Below are 19015 nucleotides of genomic sequence, written 5' to 3' on the forward strand. Positions count from 1 at the left end.
AATTCTCAATTGATCTAGTAGTTATAGAGACAAGATAGTTTTTGTTTTTTCTAATTTGTTTTTTGTACATGTTTAATATCAAACTAGATAGTTTTGTATACTCATTAGAGTTTAAAAGATGATAAGTTCCCCTAAAAAATTATCTTGCGAATATAAATATTTGAAAGTTACTAATTTTATATACAATATATTTATAAATTATGACTTAGTCCAGTATCAAAACATTAATATTTATATTTGTGTATGTACGTTTACGCATGTTTACGATGGTCCATCTTAACTCGAAACTAATATATTAATACCAAAATTTGGCCCCCCCAAACAAAAACTCCTAGCTCCACCCCTAATAGGGTCTTTAGCAATTCAAAGTTGTGATTCCCAACAGTGTCACTCACATAAATAGGACCACCAGAAATGGCACGAGATGCAGCATGGAAAGCAGTACATGGGTGAGTAGATTGGAACATGTCCCAATCTAGTTGAATGAAGTTGCCCATCCACAAGCTATTATAAGCACAGTGCACCATATCACACCCTTAGAGCCAATCACCAGATGAATCAGTGCACCAAAAATCATCTCCTATGTAATACACATAAACATTAGTTGATTGAAAACTAATGTCTCATTAGGTTGTCTATGTTGTTTCTTTGTAACATGACCCAAAAAATTTATTTTCTTCTTTGCTGACTAAAAATATCTTGGATTGCATCTTCAAAAGACAATGTTTTATGATAAAAATACACTTTGTAGGATCAAAATGAAAAGGCAAAAACACCCCAAAATGCTTTTGGTTTGTGTTTTCAAACAACTATTTTCAGTTTTTAAGCAACATTGCACGTACTTCCACACACTTTTTCATCCACACATATTTCTACAAATCTTTTTAAACAACAATTTTCAGTTTTTAAATACATGTACCAAACGGGCTCTAAGTCCTAACTTTTTCCCCCCTTTTTTTGAGAGCAGTTCTGAACTTTGTAGCAAGCTATAAACACATGGTAATTTTAATAGTTTTATGCTCAAAATAATTTGATTTCATATGTGAAAATCATCCAACTCTAACAACTTAAAAAAATAAAAAAATAAAAAAAATTCTCTTTCCATATGCTACTATCTCATTTTCATAAATTTAATAGTAATATATATTACTATTACTATTACATTTATGGGTAGGAAAAAAAAAGTTTAACGGGTTAATAAAAGTATATAATAATATTCTAAAATGTTCTCATAAATTTAATAGCATAACATCAACGAGGCATGGTATTGCAGTGACATACCAACGCGGCCAAGACATATGGCCTCTGTTCCGAGGAACATGAAATCGTTGCAGTGTTCCCTGCTAGCAATGACACCATTTCCATTGAAGTGCTTCTTCACAGAGGCAGTGAGGGCTTTGTAATATGCTTTTGCAAGCTCAACTCTGCCACCATAATTCTCGCATACCATCTCCAGCAACTATATAGAATGAAAATTATTAACATTTTAGAGTCATTCACAGTTAATTATAGGACAAGGTATATTATTTATATATATATATATATAAGAAAAAAGAAAAAGAAAAAAAGAAGCTAAAGAGGACCATGTAAATTACATTTAAACATATTAATCACTATGGTAATCAAAGATTCAAAATCATGGTTGAAAATATTTTGTAGGGATTTTTTTTAATGAAAAAAAGTTTCATCATTTAATAGTGATACTACATTAGCATGCTCAAACAAGACAGACAGATAGGTAAAAGAATATCCACATTTTATCATTGCGAGGATGAAGATAGACAACTGAGGATAGAATGAAGATAGATAGTTAAAGGACTCGCAAGAAGAAAGATAGGCACCTACGAACAGAATGAGAACAAAATGAAAATGAGGACTCTTATAATTGCAAGAAGAAAGATAGATAAGATAGGCACGTATGGACAGAATAAAGATAAAGACTCTTATAATTGCAAGAAGATAGATAAGCACATACGGAAAGACATGCCTAGTAAAACAAAAATATCACTACTCATGAAAAGTTTAAACTACCTCCCTCTCTTCTCCATAAGAAATAGAAATAAACTTAAGTAGTTCCTACAATATAACATCTAGCAATCTTATGTGACAATAAGTTAGAAAGTCCCTATCAAAAAAAAAAAAAAGTTAAAAAGTCTTGCTCCAGTCAAAATAAAATTAGGAAAATTACTAGTTTATATTGTATTATTCATGTAAGATTTACATGGTAGACTAAACAAATGTGTATATTATACACTTCTATGTAAATGTAAACCAATAATTGTCTCTAAAATTAAACAAAAAGAAAGCATAGAAGTTAGGACTTACATGAATAACATCAACTTTGACACCATCAATACCAACAGCCTCCAAGTGTGAGTGAAGCCCCTCATACATTTGATCGACGATCTCCGGTAAGACAAGTCCCACACCAGTGTCAACAATCTTATCTACCGCCAGATCCTCCATGGTCAACTTCAACCCCAGCGAGAGTTTGGGCTCTACAACCACAGATTCAGGCAATCCAGGCACACTGGGCCTAACCCCACCCCAATAACCACACAAAGCATGCCACACATAAACAGAGTCCACACTCTTAAACTCTCCCTTTAGGTCCCTAACAAAGGCCCCCATACCCTTGAGATTGTCACACTTTTTAAGAACTAACATAGTCTATAAACTTGTAATTCTCTTGAAACTTCAAGAGCCTACATGGCATTTGTTCACCAGCAACAGCTTGATTCATACCCTCTTGTGTGATTGGATCAGAATCATGACCAATTGATTGCCACCCATCATCAAGTAACACAAGCCCAGGTGGGCATCCACCGTCAACAAGACCTTTCACGCCTTCTAAGACACCTTGAGGATGCACAGAAAGATAGAATGCATCCCAAGCGCACCAACCAAATTTGTCCACAATACCAGGTGGGGTTCTCTCTTCCAAAAGCTTAAAAGTACCCAAGTGAACCCTCACAAGTTTCATAGCCTCTTTGACCAAACGAAAAGGGTCCTCACCAGCATGCATGTACATGACACCTATGAATGAGTCACCAAAGGCCTTAGAAGAGCCACTCTCAACGCAAAGATCAAAGTTATCATCGTAACTGGGTTGAATAGAGGCTCTAAAAGGACCTTCCAAAAGAGGAAGAAGGAGAACATAAGGACGACCCAGATCAGAACTTTCAAGAATCACCATCTGGGTCTCGTTCTCTAGGTCTCTACCATTGGAACCAACCCAGTGTGTGGTCCACCAAACCTTGAACCTGAATATGCTCATGACATGGGAAAAGCACCATCCCTCGTACATTGACATAATCAGCAGAGCAGCCCACTTCAGTGATATCATAGTGGAGGAGGAAAAGTTGATGATCCAAGGTTTAGCTTTTGAATTACGGCTTTGTTTGCCTCTTTCTATTTGCAGAGGACTATTATTCGTAAGAACATCATAAACATATTGCTGCAAAGAGATGATCTAAGGATTCCGGTTCTGACAATTAACATCACCTTTTTTAAAACCTGGAGTACAGCACCAAATTCTAGCTGAGAGAATGCTCAAGCGTCATTTTTCATTTTCCATAGCAAATTCTTGACTGAGTCTTTGGTTTATAAGCTTCCACACACTACTCAACTTCGGAAAAAGGTCCTGTATGATAGAATATTGCCCTCTTGGTTGTCCCAATTGACTGATTTTTAATGGTAAATTTTCTGTTGATGCTAGTAACCCACATGAAGCAGTTCATTTGTAGTGAGGGAAGTGAATTTGTGGAACATGAGTTGCTGTGGCCTGATCAAAGTTCTCCAAATTTTAGCTCAATTCCATTGGGAAGAGTTTGGAAGGATGAAATAAGATACCCAAGTGATAGAAGAGGTCTGCTTTGAAGAAGCTTCAGTGAACTTCCCGGGCGTCATTTTACTAAAACATCTCTTTCTCCCAAAATTGATCTCCATGACCAGGAGTGGGCAGTTAAGCTCACATAAACGTTCAAATTATAAGGATATATGCCCAGGCCATGTGTTTTCACAAAGGAATGTTAGAACCAGATTTTGAGTTTCGTATTCGACCATAAACAAGGTCTATTTCTGGAAAGCTAGGAAGCAAAAGCCTGACTTAAATACAGGGCCACTCAAGTTTATAAATTAGCAAGAAATTTTAAGGCATAAAGAGGAAGGGGTGGGGAGGCAAGTAGACAGGAAATTTTGTGACAATTAGATCATTTAAATTGAATTCAAGGGTACTGTCAACTTTGATATGCCCTAAGCTTAGCACTTACAAAACATAATGCTTGCACTAATTGTAAACAAGGTAATCAAAAGAGCACATTATACATGAACCATTCCAGAAGATCAGCAACACAAAACTTTGGGTTATTACGTAGTATGACATGGCTGAAGTCAAATAATTCAGATGATGGGGCTGCATGGGAAGACTTGCTTCTGTCCTGGAGCATTACGGCTTAAGTCTTCACCCTGCACAAAATAGATCAATGTTAGATTTTATATTCTTGGTCACTCATAATCAGGGGTCCTCGTGTGTTCATATCATGGCAGTGTCACAACCAGTCCCAAAAAAGCCAAGAGTCATTCAGATTACTGGTGAAAATGAGAGTCATTCATATACCAATCAAAACTACATTATAATATAATACACCTCTTTAACCCATTCAATGGTTTCATTGAAGCAATATCCTATGTTTCAAATGCAGAATACTGTTAACCTCTTAGGATGACACTGTTGAGAAATTTGTTTCACAAACCATCACAAAGTTGTATGCAATGCCATAAGTTGTAAACTTAGACTTGGGGATGCATAGTTATACTAAGCTAAAGCAGAATTATCTTGAAATTGTGCATTTGATAAATGCAAAAAAAGCCAGCATTTTGGGCCTTTTGAGCTCATTTTGGCAGGCCTCACACAAAAAAAAAATTCCCTCTCCTCTTTTATATACTTTTAATGAATAAGCAATCAGCAAAGCACATCCAAACTCACTCAAGTTTACAACTCACATTTAGTGAGGAAGTGGTATTGCATAAGGGATTTTTTATTTTTTTTGGGCACTTCGTATGTGTAAAGCTAAAACTAAAGCATACCTACAGGATGCTGCTCGCTCTAAATCCATAAAAATAGACTAACCTGTGAACAAGCAAAGGCATACCCCACTTTAAAAAGGTCACATGTGGAGCAACTAGGGAGCAACTAGTCTACATATATGATGTCTTCATCAGGGTCATCGCCCTCCCAGTCTCTGTCCTCTTGAGAAGCATCAGATGAATCAAATTGCTCTCCTTCTTCGCTTGCTTGAGGCTCTTTCTCATTCTTTATCCTGTCTAATATTGCAATCACCTGAAAGGTCAAACTCAATGGATTAGTATTTGCTAAGACCCTTATTTAGATAAAGTAATTCTAAGTTGCTGAAACTCAAGAATGACAACCAAATTATAATTGAAAAGATAACTGAAAGTATGATGACAGGCAAATGCTCAGCCATGATTCTTCCTATCATGATAAAATTTATTTTGAATCCTTTCTTTTTAGCATGTATAAAATGAACTCAGTAATAGGTCAGGATACTCAAGGATTATATGGTAGGATGGTACCCAAGGTCCATTAACTGCATGGGGCCTAAAAACTTGAATGCAGAGGAGACAGTAGTCCATTATCAACACGATTTGCTTAAGTAATAGCAGACAAATCCATAATTATAGCCATCATTTGCTACATTCTTAATAAAAACATGTAACACATACAGGCATGCACAAAGGAAACCAATTACAAGACGGTCAACAAAAATCAATTAGCTTATTGACCAAAAGATTATCTAATAAAGGAGGCCTGGCCTTAGATAAAATGATGTGCATAAAATTGCTACCAATACACCTGACTGAGTCTATATGAAACATCTTTCAAGAACATTTAAATTTACATTCTTTGCTTATGCCTGTGCCATTATACAAAACTTAATGGCCTAAGTAACCTAAGCAAAAATAAGATATTAAACATGTAATGACCCAAGGAAAAGCGCTAACCACATCTGTGCTATACCTCAAAATGACTAATTACAATTGAGACTCCTTGTAGTTGTTAATAAAGCCCAGATCTACCCAGTAAATACCTGATGTGGGACTCATCACACACCCGCACATATTACACAATCAATCAAATTGGGGCATCACAAAACATCTGTGACAATCTTTATGTGGAAGTATAGACTCAAGGTTAACTTATGACTAACTGTGTGAAACTTGTTTATAAATTTAAAAAAAAAAAAAAAAAATCTGTGTGAAACTTGATGCTAATGAAACTTTCTACGAAGAAACATAAGTCTTGAAATTGTGACTAAAAATCAGAAGAAAAATGCAAGAGGAAACTATAAATTGTCTTCAGGATCATATAAAAACAATGTTATCAAAAGTTTTTACCCTGCTTCCTCTCTCTAAAGACTCATCTTCTAAAAATCGTATCTCAGGGGTCAGCCGCAGCTTCATACGTCTCCCCAACTCACTTCGGACATACTTAGCTTTTGACTTCAAACCAGCAATGGCAAGATCCTTTCCTCTTTCATCACCGAAGACGGATATATATACTTTAACCACCTATTAAAATAGAAAAAAACCATTAATTTCTAATGCAACCATAAAGATTTTACGTAATGAAAAGCAGCATCACTGATGCTGAAACAGGAGAGCTGTTAAATTCAGTTTCTAATCCTCTGAATGAGCAATGCATACAGGAAGCAAAATTATCCTTTTTTCTTCACTGAAATATGCACCCCTCAGGAAGCAATGGGATATTACATATTACATGGAAATAAACTATAACAGCTAACACATAAAAGGACTTCAGCATCTATTAGATCAAAATGATTGCAGCCTATATCTGCTAAATGACCATTCCTGACTATTCTATAAGTATGTATTTAGCAAAAGAAATAAAGATGACACAACCAATGTATGACTCAGCTACACATCTTTTTGTATATGTTGACTGATTAAATATCAAGGAGAGAAAAAAACTAAATGTTGCAAGCCAGCTATTTCCAATTACTGTTATCTCTCCACAGTAATCAATTGCCCTCTATATTCAAACAAGAAGCATGACTGATCTAGCAGTAAGAGTAGGTATAAATATTCATCACATTTTACCTCAATCTTTTCTACTTCAACCCCAATCTTACAGCTTCCTCCCAAAACAAACCCAGTAACTTCATTTAGTTAAATTTATCACAATTAATCAAAGCATAATTGAAATTATTCACTTCTCCCCCCTCACCTAAGAACTCTATCATCCCCCAATAGCCCAAATGACTCCAATACAAATTAAGGGTCTCAACACAAGGAAAAATTAAACATTTTATTTTTTAGCAAATCCACAAATGTACACTATCCTGACAATAAAAATCAGAACTTGGCAACTCAATGAACCACATAAACAACCCAAAAATCCAAACTTTATCACAACCCACAAAAAACTTAAAACTCAAATTCAAAGAATACCCAGAAAAAAACACAAATGGGAAACAAGCATGGAGTACCTGCAAATCCCCAGAGACTTCAACATCGCTAATGGTGGTGAGGGAAGAAAGGTACCTATCAGCTCCCAAAGAAGCTTCAGGAAGAATAGCATACTGCAAGACCTTGTCAGTGAGGAGCATATCAGAGAGCTCTCTTCTGATTTGCTTGGCCACCATCTTCACTCTCCTTGGGTTAGCCATGCACCTTACGGTTGAGCCAATTCTGGGTTGCAAAGAGAGTAGGCCCATGGGCCTTGCCGAGTGAATCCAGGCCGTTGGATTCTGGGTTCTGAGGAATGGAGGATGGGGATGAGATAAAAGTGGTGGTGGTGGAGGAATTGGTGGGTGGTGGTGGTAGGAGTGAAAGACTAAGTGTGGCATTGCTGTACTCAATCCTACCTTCTCTTCCTCCTATTTGTTGCTGCTAATGTTGTTGGGCTTCTTCTTTTTTCCTTAAATAAAATTTAATTTTGTTCAAATGGGTTTTGGCCCTTTGGGATTTTGAGTTTGGAGTTGGACTTTCTTTCTGACTGAGGGGGGTTTTGGAGAGACCATGACAAAGGAGAAATATGGATTATCTATTGTATTGTATCAATGGGCCTACTCAATTCTTAAAAAATGTTGTACACTAGTTTTTTTTTTTTTTTTTTGGGACTACTTATGTGCACTAGTTTTTCAAACATGATTAGTTACTTAATTTACTAATTCCTCTCAAAAAAAAAGATTAGTTACTTAATTTTAAAACCTAAAAAAAAAAATTATATATTAAAATTATTTAAATATAACTAAAAATAAATATTAATTTATATATATTATTATTACCTAAAAAAAAAAATTATATATTAAAATTATTTAAATATAACTAAAAATAAATATTAATTTATATATATTATTATTATATATATATAACTGAAGCCTCTGAAACTTCTACAATTTTTCACATCAGCATTTTTAATTTATATTTTTTTAGACTAAAAAGAGAGAGAGAGAGAGAGAGAGAGAGAGAGAGAGAGAGACTCATGTTATAACTCCTTTCTTCCCACCTCAAAACCCTAGCAAACCTATCCCTCTCTCAACTGTTGTGAAAGACATTTGCATTGATGAAGAAGTGCCTTCCTAGGAGAAGATCCTATTTAAGAGTGGTACAAATGAGAAAACTCTTTGCATCTTTTTGCCTGCTGAGAAGGATCAAAACAAAGAAATGGTGAAAGGAAAAGAAGACATTGATACGTCCATTCCAGGCGCTTCCCAAGAATTTGATGACGACAGGTGAAGACTCCCCTATACTATTCCGAATGATGTCTCCAAAGAGATGTTTTTGCTTGGAGAGAAGCTTCCAGTTGTAGATATGGGCACATATACTTCCCACTACAAGTCTTCGAACAATGATGAAGTTGAACAACGGCCCTTCCAAGTATTCATCTCTTAGTGAGCGTTTGGGAAGTGCATTTTGCACTTCCCACGTCCTTCGTTTGCACTTTTTTTTTTTTTTTAGCCATGATTGTTGACTTTTCTGTATGAACAATGCACACCAGTGGGTCTCATGCATTGTTCATAAAACCCACAAACCTCACTTTTCAGCAACTTTTTCATTAAAAATGGGTCTCACGGTATTATTCACACATTTAAAATTTATTTTGCTACAGAATTTTTAATATATATATAACTATTGGGATTCAACATAAAAGACAATGTAATTAGGTATTATAATTTTGATATTGTTCCATATTTTGAATTGTCTATATTATTATTACTACGAGAAAGTCATATTGCTACTCAAATTTGAAGTTTGGTGTGTCTTTCTCATATTATGGTCTTTGTTTATATTTTTGCAGTTTATATTAGTTTTGAGTGTGTGTATATATATAACTATTGAGAGTTTTGTTTTATTAATTTAAGAATTGTAAATTACTTTGTAGGTTCCAGTAACTATACACTTGCAACTCACATTCTATGTTATACAACACTTTTAAACTATGGAAAAGCATAGAAATTAAATATTTCTTCATTTAAAAAAAATATTAACTAGCAAAATATTTATTTACTCATTGTTGGATTTTTTTTTTAGTCAATAACTTTTCTGTGCATCGTACAGATTAGCAACTTGTTAATTAAATAATTATCATATCTCAACATATTGTATCCTTGTACCAATACTTGTATTCGTACCGTGCATCGTAGTTCATCAACAATGACATCGGTAATGAAAAACTGGACTTGAACTTGTCGATCTGGACATGAAGGTCAGCGTTGCAATCGTGATCTCTCAGTTGCAGTGGCTAGTTGCCTTCACCGATGGTATCTGCTGCCCTTTGGTTTCTCTTATGGTTTTAGTCTTAGGCAGGCATAGAAATTAATGACTAAATGAGAGTATGAACCGCATAAACTGTAAAAATCGCACCAAAATTACCTGCAAAATGGCATAACCGCACCTCAAGTAATAGTACACTGCACCACACCGCATGGTGCAGTGCGGTTTGCAGTTTTATAATAAGAAAACTGCACAAACCGCATCGTACCGCACCCTCTCTTGACATTTATCTCCTCGTGACTCAAAGTCAAATCATAAATGAAGCTGATTATTGTCCCCAAGACAAGTCTAGAAGGTCAATAGGTAACCTCTCTTATGTTCTCAATTCTAGACAACATCAACCAAGATAAGGTTAATAAGACCATAGGAGTAGTTGGTACTTGGTTTGGGTCCAATGCACTGGAGTAGACCCAAGATTTGCTCAAGCTGTTGTATCCAAAATCACATAATCATATATATGTTTGAAAAGTGGCGACAGTTACATATTGTATGTATGAGACATACAGTTGAAATCGTGTTTTACAATTATAACTAAAAGCTAGAGTTTGTAGGACGGTGTATACCATAGCATATACAACAATAATTAGTGATGTACATGTACAGTTTGCGTCATTCAATCAGATGTGCCTAGAATTTGTCCTTAGAAAGATCAAACTATATGTAGCTTTATTTTCAATAATTAAAAAAAAAAAAAAAAAATTGTAGCTTTTTCTGGTCCTGGTTTTCATTATGATTAGAACCTAGCCTCCTCACTTTAGTCACTTGGCCCATCGTATGGAGGGTGTTGTACTTGTACATACCAAGTACCAACAAGTCAGAAGGCCCTTGGTCCAATTGAATGGGCTTGTTACAAACAATACCAAACCCATCATAGCTTTATTTTATTCCTTAACCTCTTGGAAGCTGTTGAATGCCGCAATTAGTGGAGGGCATTGACTTAGGTAGGCCATTCTGATTACCTTTTTTCTTGCCTAGGTTTAATATTAAATGTATCATAGTGGCTACCAGCAAGATCACTTTGAAAATTTCAGACGGTCCTAAACAATCTCTTTGTACGATACCATGATGCATGATGTAATATAAGAAAGTACGCTCAATTATATTAAATATTTATTTGCTCTAAAGATTGAATAATTTATATTTTAACACGTTGAAAAATTTAGACTCCGGTTGATAGAACTAACAAGTTTTAAACCCAAGTTATTAATTAAATATATTATTCTAAAGACCTTGTAGCTAAATTGGTATCTTCCTATACACAAAGTACTTGGGGGTCTAGGGGGGAAAGAGTTCGAGCTGTGAAGTTAAGAGCATGTTGTAATTATCTCTCAAAAATATATTATGAATAAACCTTATTCAAATAAACAAACATCAATATCAAGTTAAAATCATATACAGCGAAATAGTAAATAAGACAAGATTGATAACCTAGGAAAACTAATAAAACAAACTAGTTTCACAGTAAAAAATCTGAGGGAAATTTTCCCAAAAAGCAATCCATTATAATAAAGAGAAGTTTTAGATATAGTACAAAACCTTTGTCCTTAGACTCTATAATCCCAGTAGATGAACTTACAGCTCTACCCACAATCACAATTGGAACCTCCAACTAACTTCAAGAACCTCTTGAAAGCTTGGTTCATAGTAGCAAGTCTGTGGTGTTTGCTATGACTTCAGTTTCTTCACCAATGAAATCTTTAAATCTACTTTGAAACTCTTTGGTTTGGTGAAATAGAGAAAACTTAGTTACAAAACTCTAGCCACATAAACGAAGTGTTTCTCTCTCTAAAAAGCTTTCTAATAAATGGCTTATGATGTCCTTTAAATACCAGTTCAAATGGATCTTAATTCAGGCTTCAAACGAATAAGTTATGGAATTTTTCACGTTGCTGATTTTTGCTGATCTGTGAAACTCGATAGATCGAGTTGCTATCGAGCTTATATCATGAACAAAATCTCGATAAATTGAGCTTCGATTAAGGAGACAGTAAGTTTCTAGCTTCTATTGAGAGTTGCTATCGAGGTACATGCTGAAAATGTGATTTTCTTAAGCAAACTTTGTGTCTTTAACTTGGTCTTCAATTACAACTTTAAGACATATCAAAACTCAATAAAAGACCCATAATTTGTCATGGTTGACAATACCAAAACACATGACCCTAACAATCTCCCCCTTTATCAATCCATGACAAAATCTCAAGTACAAAAGTAAGCCCAATACAATAATAACTCAAATACAATGAATGAACTCATGTTCAAATACACTAGCCTATCTAAAAACAACCAATCCTGAGAAACCATAGCACGAACTAGGATTGATTGTTTTGATTGGCTTCATACATGTCTTTCCTTAAAGCAATTAACAAATATGTTATGCACACCATGTGGAAAACAATGACAAATAATAAACAAGTAAATTGCGTTTTGTTAAAAGATATACTAATTACATAAAAATAAGAACCTAGCAAAACATTAAAATAGCTTTTTTTTTTTTTTTTATTAAAAAAAAGCTTCAATTTAATTTTGGAGTCCAATTAATTCCTTCTGATTCTCAATTACATTGTAAAACATATAAAGACAAAGTTGTTATTAAAATAATATTTTTTCACAATGTTAATATAATTATTTATAATCTTATTAGTATTATAAGGTGTGAAAAACTCACTTAAAATTATTTATATGCCTTGGATAAATTTTTAATAAATATTATGAGTTAATTTATTTTTGTTTTATTTTTTTGATCACATAATTATTAATTAAATTATTTATGACATTACTAGTCAAACCATTAGTTTGACTCCGGCTGAACCAAAAAACTGATAACCACTCTATTTTCTGGTTCTTTGACCATTCCAAATAGTGGCATTTATCTCTAGTGAATCAAAGTCAAACCATAGATGAGGCTGATTATTTTCCTCAAGACAAGTCTAGAAGGTCATTAGGTAACCTCTCTTATGTTCTTAATTCTAGACAACATCAGCCAAGATAAGGTGAATAAGGCCATAGGAGCAGTTGGTACTTAGTTTGGGTCTAGTGCATTGGAGTGGACCCAAGATTTGCTCAAGCAGTTGTATTTAAAAGCATATAATCATATATATATTCGAAAAGTGGTGACAGTTACATACGGTGTGCACGAGACATTTCACAGTTATAACTAAAAGTCGGAATTTACACAACATAGTATAACATAGCATGTACAAAAATAATTAGTGATGTACAGTTTGCATCATCGAATCAGATGTACCCAGAATTTGTCCTTAGAGAGAACAAACTACATGTAGCTTTATTTTCAATCAAAATAAAAATAAAAATGTAGCTTTATTTTGGTCCAGGTTTTCATTATGATTAGAACCAAGTCTCCTCACTTTAGTCACTTGGCCCATCATGTGGAGAGTGTTGTACTTGTACATGCCTAGTACCAACAAGTCAGAAGGCCTTTGGTCCAATTGAATGGGCTTATTCCTTAACCTCTTGGAAGCCGTTGAATGCCGCAATTAGTGGAAGGCATTGAATTAGGTAGGCCATTCTGAATCTGTGATTACCTTTTTTCTTGCCTAGGTTTAATATTAAATGTATCATAGTGGCTACCAGCAAGATCACTTTTAACCTTGGAGTACTTCAAAAAATTTTGATCCCAAAAATTATTATTAGATCTATTATCTATATTAGCCAATCTAATCAATCCATGAGCAGCAGGTCCCAGCAAATATTCCTTAAATCTTACAATATTTTGTACTTTAATCAGGCTTACTGTGCTAATAAGATCCTGAGGAGACATGAAATCCAGTAATCAGAAAGTAAATGCAATTAATTTTTTTTTTTTTGGATCTGTCCCTTTCATCTTTAATTTTGTTGCCTAGTTGAACATTGATGGAAACAATAAATTGAACAAAGCTGTTGTTGTAACTTGCCGTTGGAGCACAGTACTGCTAATTCCATGCCCTTGATTGAGATCAAGCTGCTGTACTGTCATTGTTGTCATTTCACCTGTATTGATAGTCAAAGGTAATTACAGATCCCCATTTTTATGTTTGATATAGATTCCCTCTTAAGTTAGTTCAACCATAAAATTTCTTACCTTTGACTCAAAGGAATGTAAATTTGAAATTTTGTTTATATATATATATATATAAAATTAGTGTTTTGATTTGATATATAATAACAAAAGAGTAATACTAAATATGCAATTTTTTTTTAAAAAAAATTTTACAAACTAAAAGTCCTTAAATAGTAGTATAGATTAAACATAATTATAGACTATTTTACAATAATTTGTGAAATAAGTTGTCCAAAAGTTTTATAATTTAGTGTCATTAATTGATTGATATTTTTTATAAGAAGAAGTTGACCCCAATCTTTCTCCTCACTTGTAATAATTTTATACATAAGTTTGAATTTTTAATACTTGACTCGGCTTGCTCGTTTTCAGCCTTATATGTAATACAATAATCTCTAATTTAGTGGGATATTAGAATTTTCACGTTTCTATGTGGTTAAGGGATGAACTTGGTAGTTTTCTGTTTAAAAAACTAAAATTTAAGACCGAATCGTTAGTAGTTTTCTGTTTATGAGTTAGTAAAATGACTATATTTTGGGTATCCAAAGGTAGAAGTTCAAATAATAGTACCGAATAAAAACTAAAAACTAAAAATCGGTTATGTGGTAAGAGAAATAAGTAGTTTTGTGCATGCAATATCACACACATATAATATGTGATTGTTGTGATTGTGAGTTAGATTCCCTTAGGTAAAGAATTTGTCATGTACATGAAGAAGAAGAAGAAAGAAGCATAGTCTTGTAATTTTGTCCAACTCAAACAGCACTCTTTCCTCCAAAGCCCATGTGCGTGTATATATTTATATTGAACAAAGTTGTCAAAACCAACTAGCACTCGTTTACAGTCTCTCCACCCTTTGTCTTCTTATTTTCTAAAAAAGCAAACAAACGTTGCCTATTTCTTTGGCTCCTCCGCACTCACTTTCTCACTCTTTTTTCATTTCCTTCACTTTCTCTCTCTCTCTCTCCCAAGAAACAAAAAAAAAATGTCACCAGAGATAGGAAAAAGCAACAAGATCCGACACATTGTTCGGATCCGACAGATGGTCCAACGTTGGAGGAAGAAGGCGCGCATCGCGGCGGCGCGTGCGCTGGCGCCTCCTTCGCCGACCGACGTTCCAGCCGGACACGTGGCGGTCTGCGTGGGGACCAGCTGCAAGAGGTTCATCGTGCGCGCGACGCACCTGAACCACCCCATCTTCAAGCGGCTCCTCGTACAAGCCGAAGAAGAGTACGGGTTTTCCAACCAGGGTCCCCTGACGATTCCATGCGACGAGTCGTTCTTCGAAGAGGTCCTCCGAGTCGTGACTCGCTCGTCGTCGACGATCTCGTCCGCCGAGTCATCGTCCAACTGCCACGTCGGCATCAGGACCCACCTTGACTTCTTAGGTGAATCTCGACCGTTGCTTCATGGGTTGGCTGATACCAAATCAATCTGCTCATGAGCTAAGGTATCTGTGAAATATATATTTATAACTCTGTGTCAGAACCGGGTTAACTCATGACTCAGCTGAGTTCCCCCGAGTTTTTCATCACTAACATATTTTATATTTACTTGCGTGGGTTTGCAATTTTTTTTTTTTTNGACTCAAAGGAATGTAAATTTGAAATTTTGTTTATATATATATATATATATAAAATTAGTGTTTTGATTTGATATATAATAACAAAAGAGTAATACTAAATATGCAATTTTTTTTTTAAAAAAATTTTACAAACTAATAATATGGTGAGTGGTTATTAATAAATGAAAAAGTAATGTTAATGGTTGGTTTAGATGAAAATCAGTAAAAAATTAACTAAATTAATAGTTTGTAAAAATATTATAAAATAGTTTGTGACTGAATCATAACTCATAATAAAAATCATTATGAATAAAATTTGTACTTGTTGAATGATCATCGCATCAAACATGCATGATGCTTAATAAAACGTTATTAAATGGTGTAATATTAATTAAGAATTACCCCAAGTGTAGTGTGAGAAATAAAGATGGAAAAGATTTCACTCAAAAAAAAAAAAAAAAAAAAAAAAAACTAATGCACGCTTTAGAAGTCTCTTCTTATAATAAGACCTCTATAGTCTATACTATAATCAACTTTAAACAGCTAATAATAATGTGTTGTGTTGTACATGTCATCCACCAAGTTGCTAGGTGGGATTTATATACTTATAGGTAGTGCATCATAGTCATTTTCTGTATCTAATTAAATGCTTAATTATTTAAATGGAAATGATTAGCAGGAACTTCTTTCTTTTGCCTTGATTGGCATCTGAAATGAATTAAGTCTCTCTGAAAATTGTGTATCATTAAATTATTTTTTGATTTTATTTTTATTTGTTAGAAACTTACACATGAAATTAAGGTGGGCCGATTCAAGTTAGATTTAGAGTTTGAATAGCATGTGGGTTTTGCATTGCAAATACAGACAGAATTTGATCAAATCATATCAAAGTACTTGAAAATTGAAAATAAAATTGTATTGTTCTTCTAGTATCACACATACTGCACTAAACCTTTGGGATATTTGGCATTAAGAATTTAAGATCTCAACGACATGGTCATATGGTAATACAACAAAGATGATTATATATTACAAAAGATGATTTTAAAAGATTATATCATGTTGAGATCAAACTCATTCATCCAACCAAAAAAATTTAAGACCGAATCGTTAGTAGTTTTCTGTTTATGAGTTAGTAAAATGACTATATTTTGGGTATCCAAAGGTAGAAGTTCAAATAATAGTACCGAATAAAAACTAAAAACTAAAAATCGGTTATGTGGTAAGAGAAATAAGTAGCTTTGTGCATGCAATATCACACACATATAATATGTGATTGTTGTGATTGTGAGTTAGATTCCCTTAGGTGAAGAATTTGTCATGTACATGAAGAAGAAGAAAGAAGCATAATCTTGTAATTTTGTCCAACTCAAACAGCACTCTTTCCTCCAAAGCCCATGTGTGTGTGTATATATATATATATATATTGAACAAAGTTGTCAAGACCAACTAGTACTCGTTTACAGTCTCTCCACCCTTTGTCTTCTTATTTTCTAAAAAAGCAAACAAACGTTGCCTATTTCTTTGGCTCCTCCGCACTCACTTTCTCACTCTTTTTTCATTTCCTTCACTTTCTCTCTCTCTCTCTCTCCCAAGAAACAAAAAAAAAAAAATGTTACCAGAGATAGGAAAAAGCAACAAGATCCGACACATTGTTCGGATCCGACAGATGGTCCAACGTTGGAGGAAGAAGGCGCGCATCGCGGCGGCGCGTGCGCTGGCGCCTCCTTCGCCGACCGTCGTTCCCGCCGGACACGTGGCGGTCTGCGTGGGGACCAGCTGCAAGAGGTTCATCGTGCGCGCGACGCACCTGAACCACCCCATCTTCAAGCGGCTCCTCGTACAAGCCGAAGAAGAGTACGGGTTTTCCAACCAGGGTCCCCTGACGATTCCATGCGACGAGTCGTTCTTCGAAGAGGTCCTCCGAGTCGTGACTCGCTCGTCGTCGACGATCTCGTCCGCCGAGTCATCGTCCAACTGCCACGTCGGCATCAGGACCCACCTTGACTTCTTAGGTGAATCTCGACCGTTGCTTCATGGGTTGGCTGATACCAAATCAATCTGCTCATGAGCTAAGGTATCTGTGAAATATATATTTATAACTCCGTGTCAGAACCGGGTTAACTCATGACTCAGCTGAGTTCCCCCGAGTTTTTCATGACTAACATATTTTATATTTACTTGCGTGGGTTTGCAATTTTTTTTTTTTCTTGTTGGGTTTTTTAGGGTGGCCCTTGTTCGACCTGATGAAGAAAATGTTACTAGGGTTAGCTATGGAGGATTAACATGGAGATGGCAAAGAGGGTTTGGTTTTTTACTGAGTCATCCCGAGTTGAAATCGTTGGAAGTGATTTTATATAATTTTTATTATCTGATTATTGTTATATCTCGATCTTGTAAAAACTTTGTTGACTTGAATGTAGGAATTTGATGAAGAGATGTATCAAAATTTGTTTAGGATTAACATGGAGATGGCAAAGAGGGTTTGGTTTTTTACTGAGTCATCCCGAGTTGAAATCGTTGGAAGTGATTTTATATAATTTTTATTATCTGATTATTGTTATATCTCGATCTTGTAAAAACTTTGTTGACTTGAATGTAGGAATTTGATGAAGAGATGTATCAAAATTTGTTTTCATCTATTAAATATTTGCGTAAATTTCTGGATTCTTTTTCTTTATATTCTTGAGTTTTTTTTTTTTTGGGGGGGGGGCTAGCCGTTATAAACTGATAATATCTGGTATATATATCAAATATTGTTAACAAGTATAGGCAAAATCTAGGTCAAAAGTACTTCATATTTGTACAATTGATAAAGAATCTTTTAAATCTTCTGAAAGTTTTAAAGATACTAATTTTCAAAGTTCTTGTTGTATGCATACATTTTGAAATGAGTGCAATAAGTTTTGTTAGGTGATATACTTCAAAATAAGTAGATAAGATACAATGTTTGTGGTATATAATTATCAAATTAATTAATTGTCATTTTTTTTTTATATTTTAAAAATAGATAGATAAGATATACTCTACAAATTATACGCGGTCAAGTAACCAAAATAATTTAGGTTTAGTGTATGTTTGGATTGCACGGAAAATAAATTGTGTCTGGTATTTCCGTTTTTTGTGTGGGTCTTGTGCACTGTTTACAGGACCCACAAGTATGGATTTTAGCAATTTTTTTTTTAAAAATATTGGATCTTACGGTACTATTTACACATTTAAAAATTATTTTATTACAGTATTTTCAGTAATAAGCGGTATTTAAACACACCCTTAGACTTTTAGAGGATCAAGGAAAAATTTCACACCTTTTGTTGGGGAAAGTTATTCTATTCTCTTTATGTATCTAATTTGGTATCTAATTTGATGACAGAGTTGCAATAATCATAATTTTTAAAGTTTCATATTGCTTTTAATTACAAAGGAAGAGTTGGTGGACTGTTATCATTCATCATAGTTATGATCGGCGGAAATTTATTACACTCCAGCAGTATACTCCCTTTCTCTCGTATGGGAGTAAGCTCCAGAGTGAGTGAAACTCACCCCTATATGAGAGGGGGAGAATATACTTTTAA

The 19015-nt window shown here is 34.4% G+C and overlaps 4 protein-coding genes across 4 annotated transcripts; 2 read left to right on the forward strand and 2 right to left on the reverse strand.

The window, feature by feature from the left end:
• Nucleotides 1-287: 287 nt before the first annotated feature.
• LOC112029802 (probable galactinol--sucrose galactosyltransferase 5) lies at nt 288-5179 on the reverse strand. The gene is given in 5 exon segments (XM_065759696.1): nt 288-580; nt 1282-1459; nt 2326-2659; nt 2661-4467; nt 5132-5179. Coding segments are annotated over 4 exon segments (1491 nt in total). The 5' UTR covers nt 3347-4467; nt 5132-5179.
• Nucleotides 4402-7709, reverse strand: LOC112022315 (probable ribosome-binding factor A, chloroplastic). The gene is made up of 4 exons (XM_065759697.1): nt 7530-7709; nt 6418-6591; nt 5204-5341; nt 4402-4467 (listed from the first exon to the last, which is right to left on the reverse strand). Exons 1-4 carry the CDS (start codon nt 7707-7709, stop codon nt 4402-4404), a joined length of 558 nt encoding a protein of 185 aa, XP_065615769.1.
• Nucleotides 7710-14572: 6863 nt separating this feature from the next.
• Nucleotides 14573-15446, forward strand: LOC136061362 (protein SMALL AUXIN UP-REGULATED RNA 12-like). Its single transcript, XM_065759711.1, has one exon. It carries the CDS (start codon nt 14862-14864, stop codon nt 15318-15320), a length of 459 nt encoding a protein of 152 aa, XP_065615783.1. The 5' UTR covers nt 14573-14861; the 3' UTR covers nt 15321-15446.
• A 1429-nt stretch (nt 15447-16875) lies between these two features.
• On the forward strand, nt 16876-17875 carry LOC136061664 (auxin-responsive protein SAUR71-like). The gene is made up of 2 exons (XM_065759712.1): nt 16876-17517; nt 17667-17875. Exon 1 carries the CDS (start codon nt 17053-17055, stop codon nt 17509-17511), a length of 459 nt encoding a protein of 152 aa, XP_065615784.1. The 5' UTR covers nt 16876-17052; the 3' UTR covers nt 17512-17517; nt 17667-17875.
• The last annotated feature ends 1140 nt before the right edge of the window (nt 17876-19015 follow it).

This window comes from Quercus suber, unplaced genomic scaffold (genome assembly GCF_002906115.3).
Source record: "Quercus suber isolate HL8 unplaced genomic scaffold, Cork oak 2.0 scaffold_339, whole genome shotgun sequence".
Lineage (NCBI taxonomy): Eukaryota > Viridiplantae > Streptophyta > Magnoliopsida > Fagales > Fagaceae > Quercus > Quercus suber.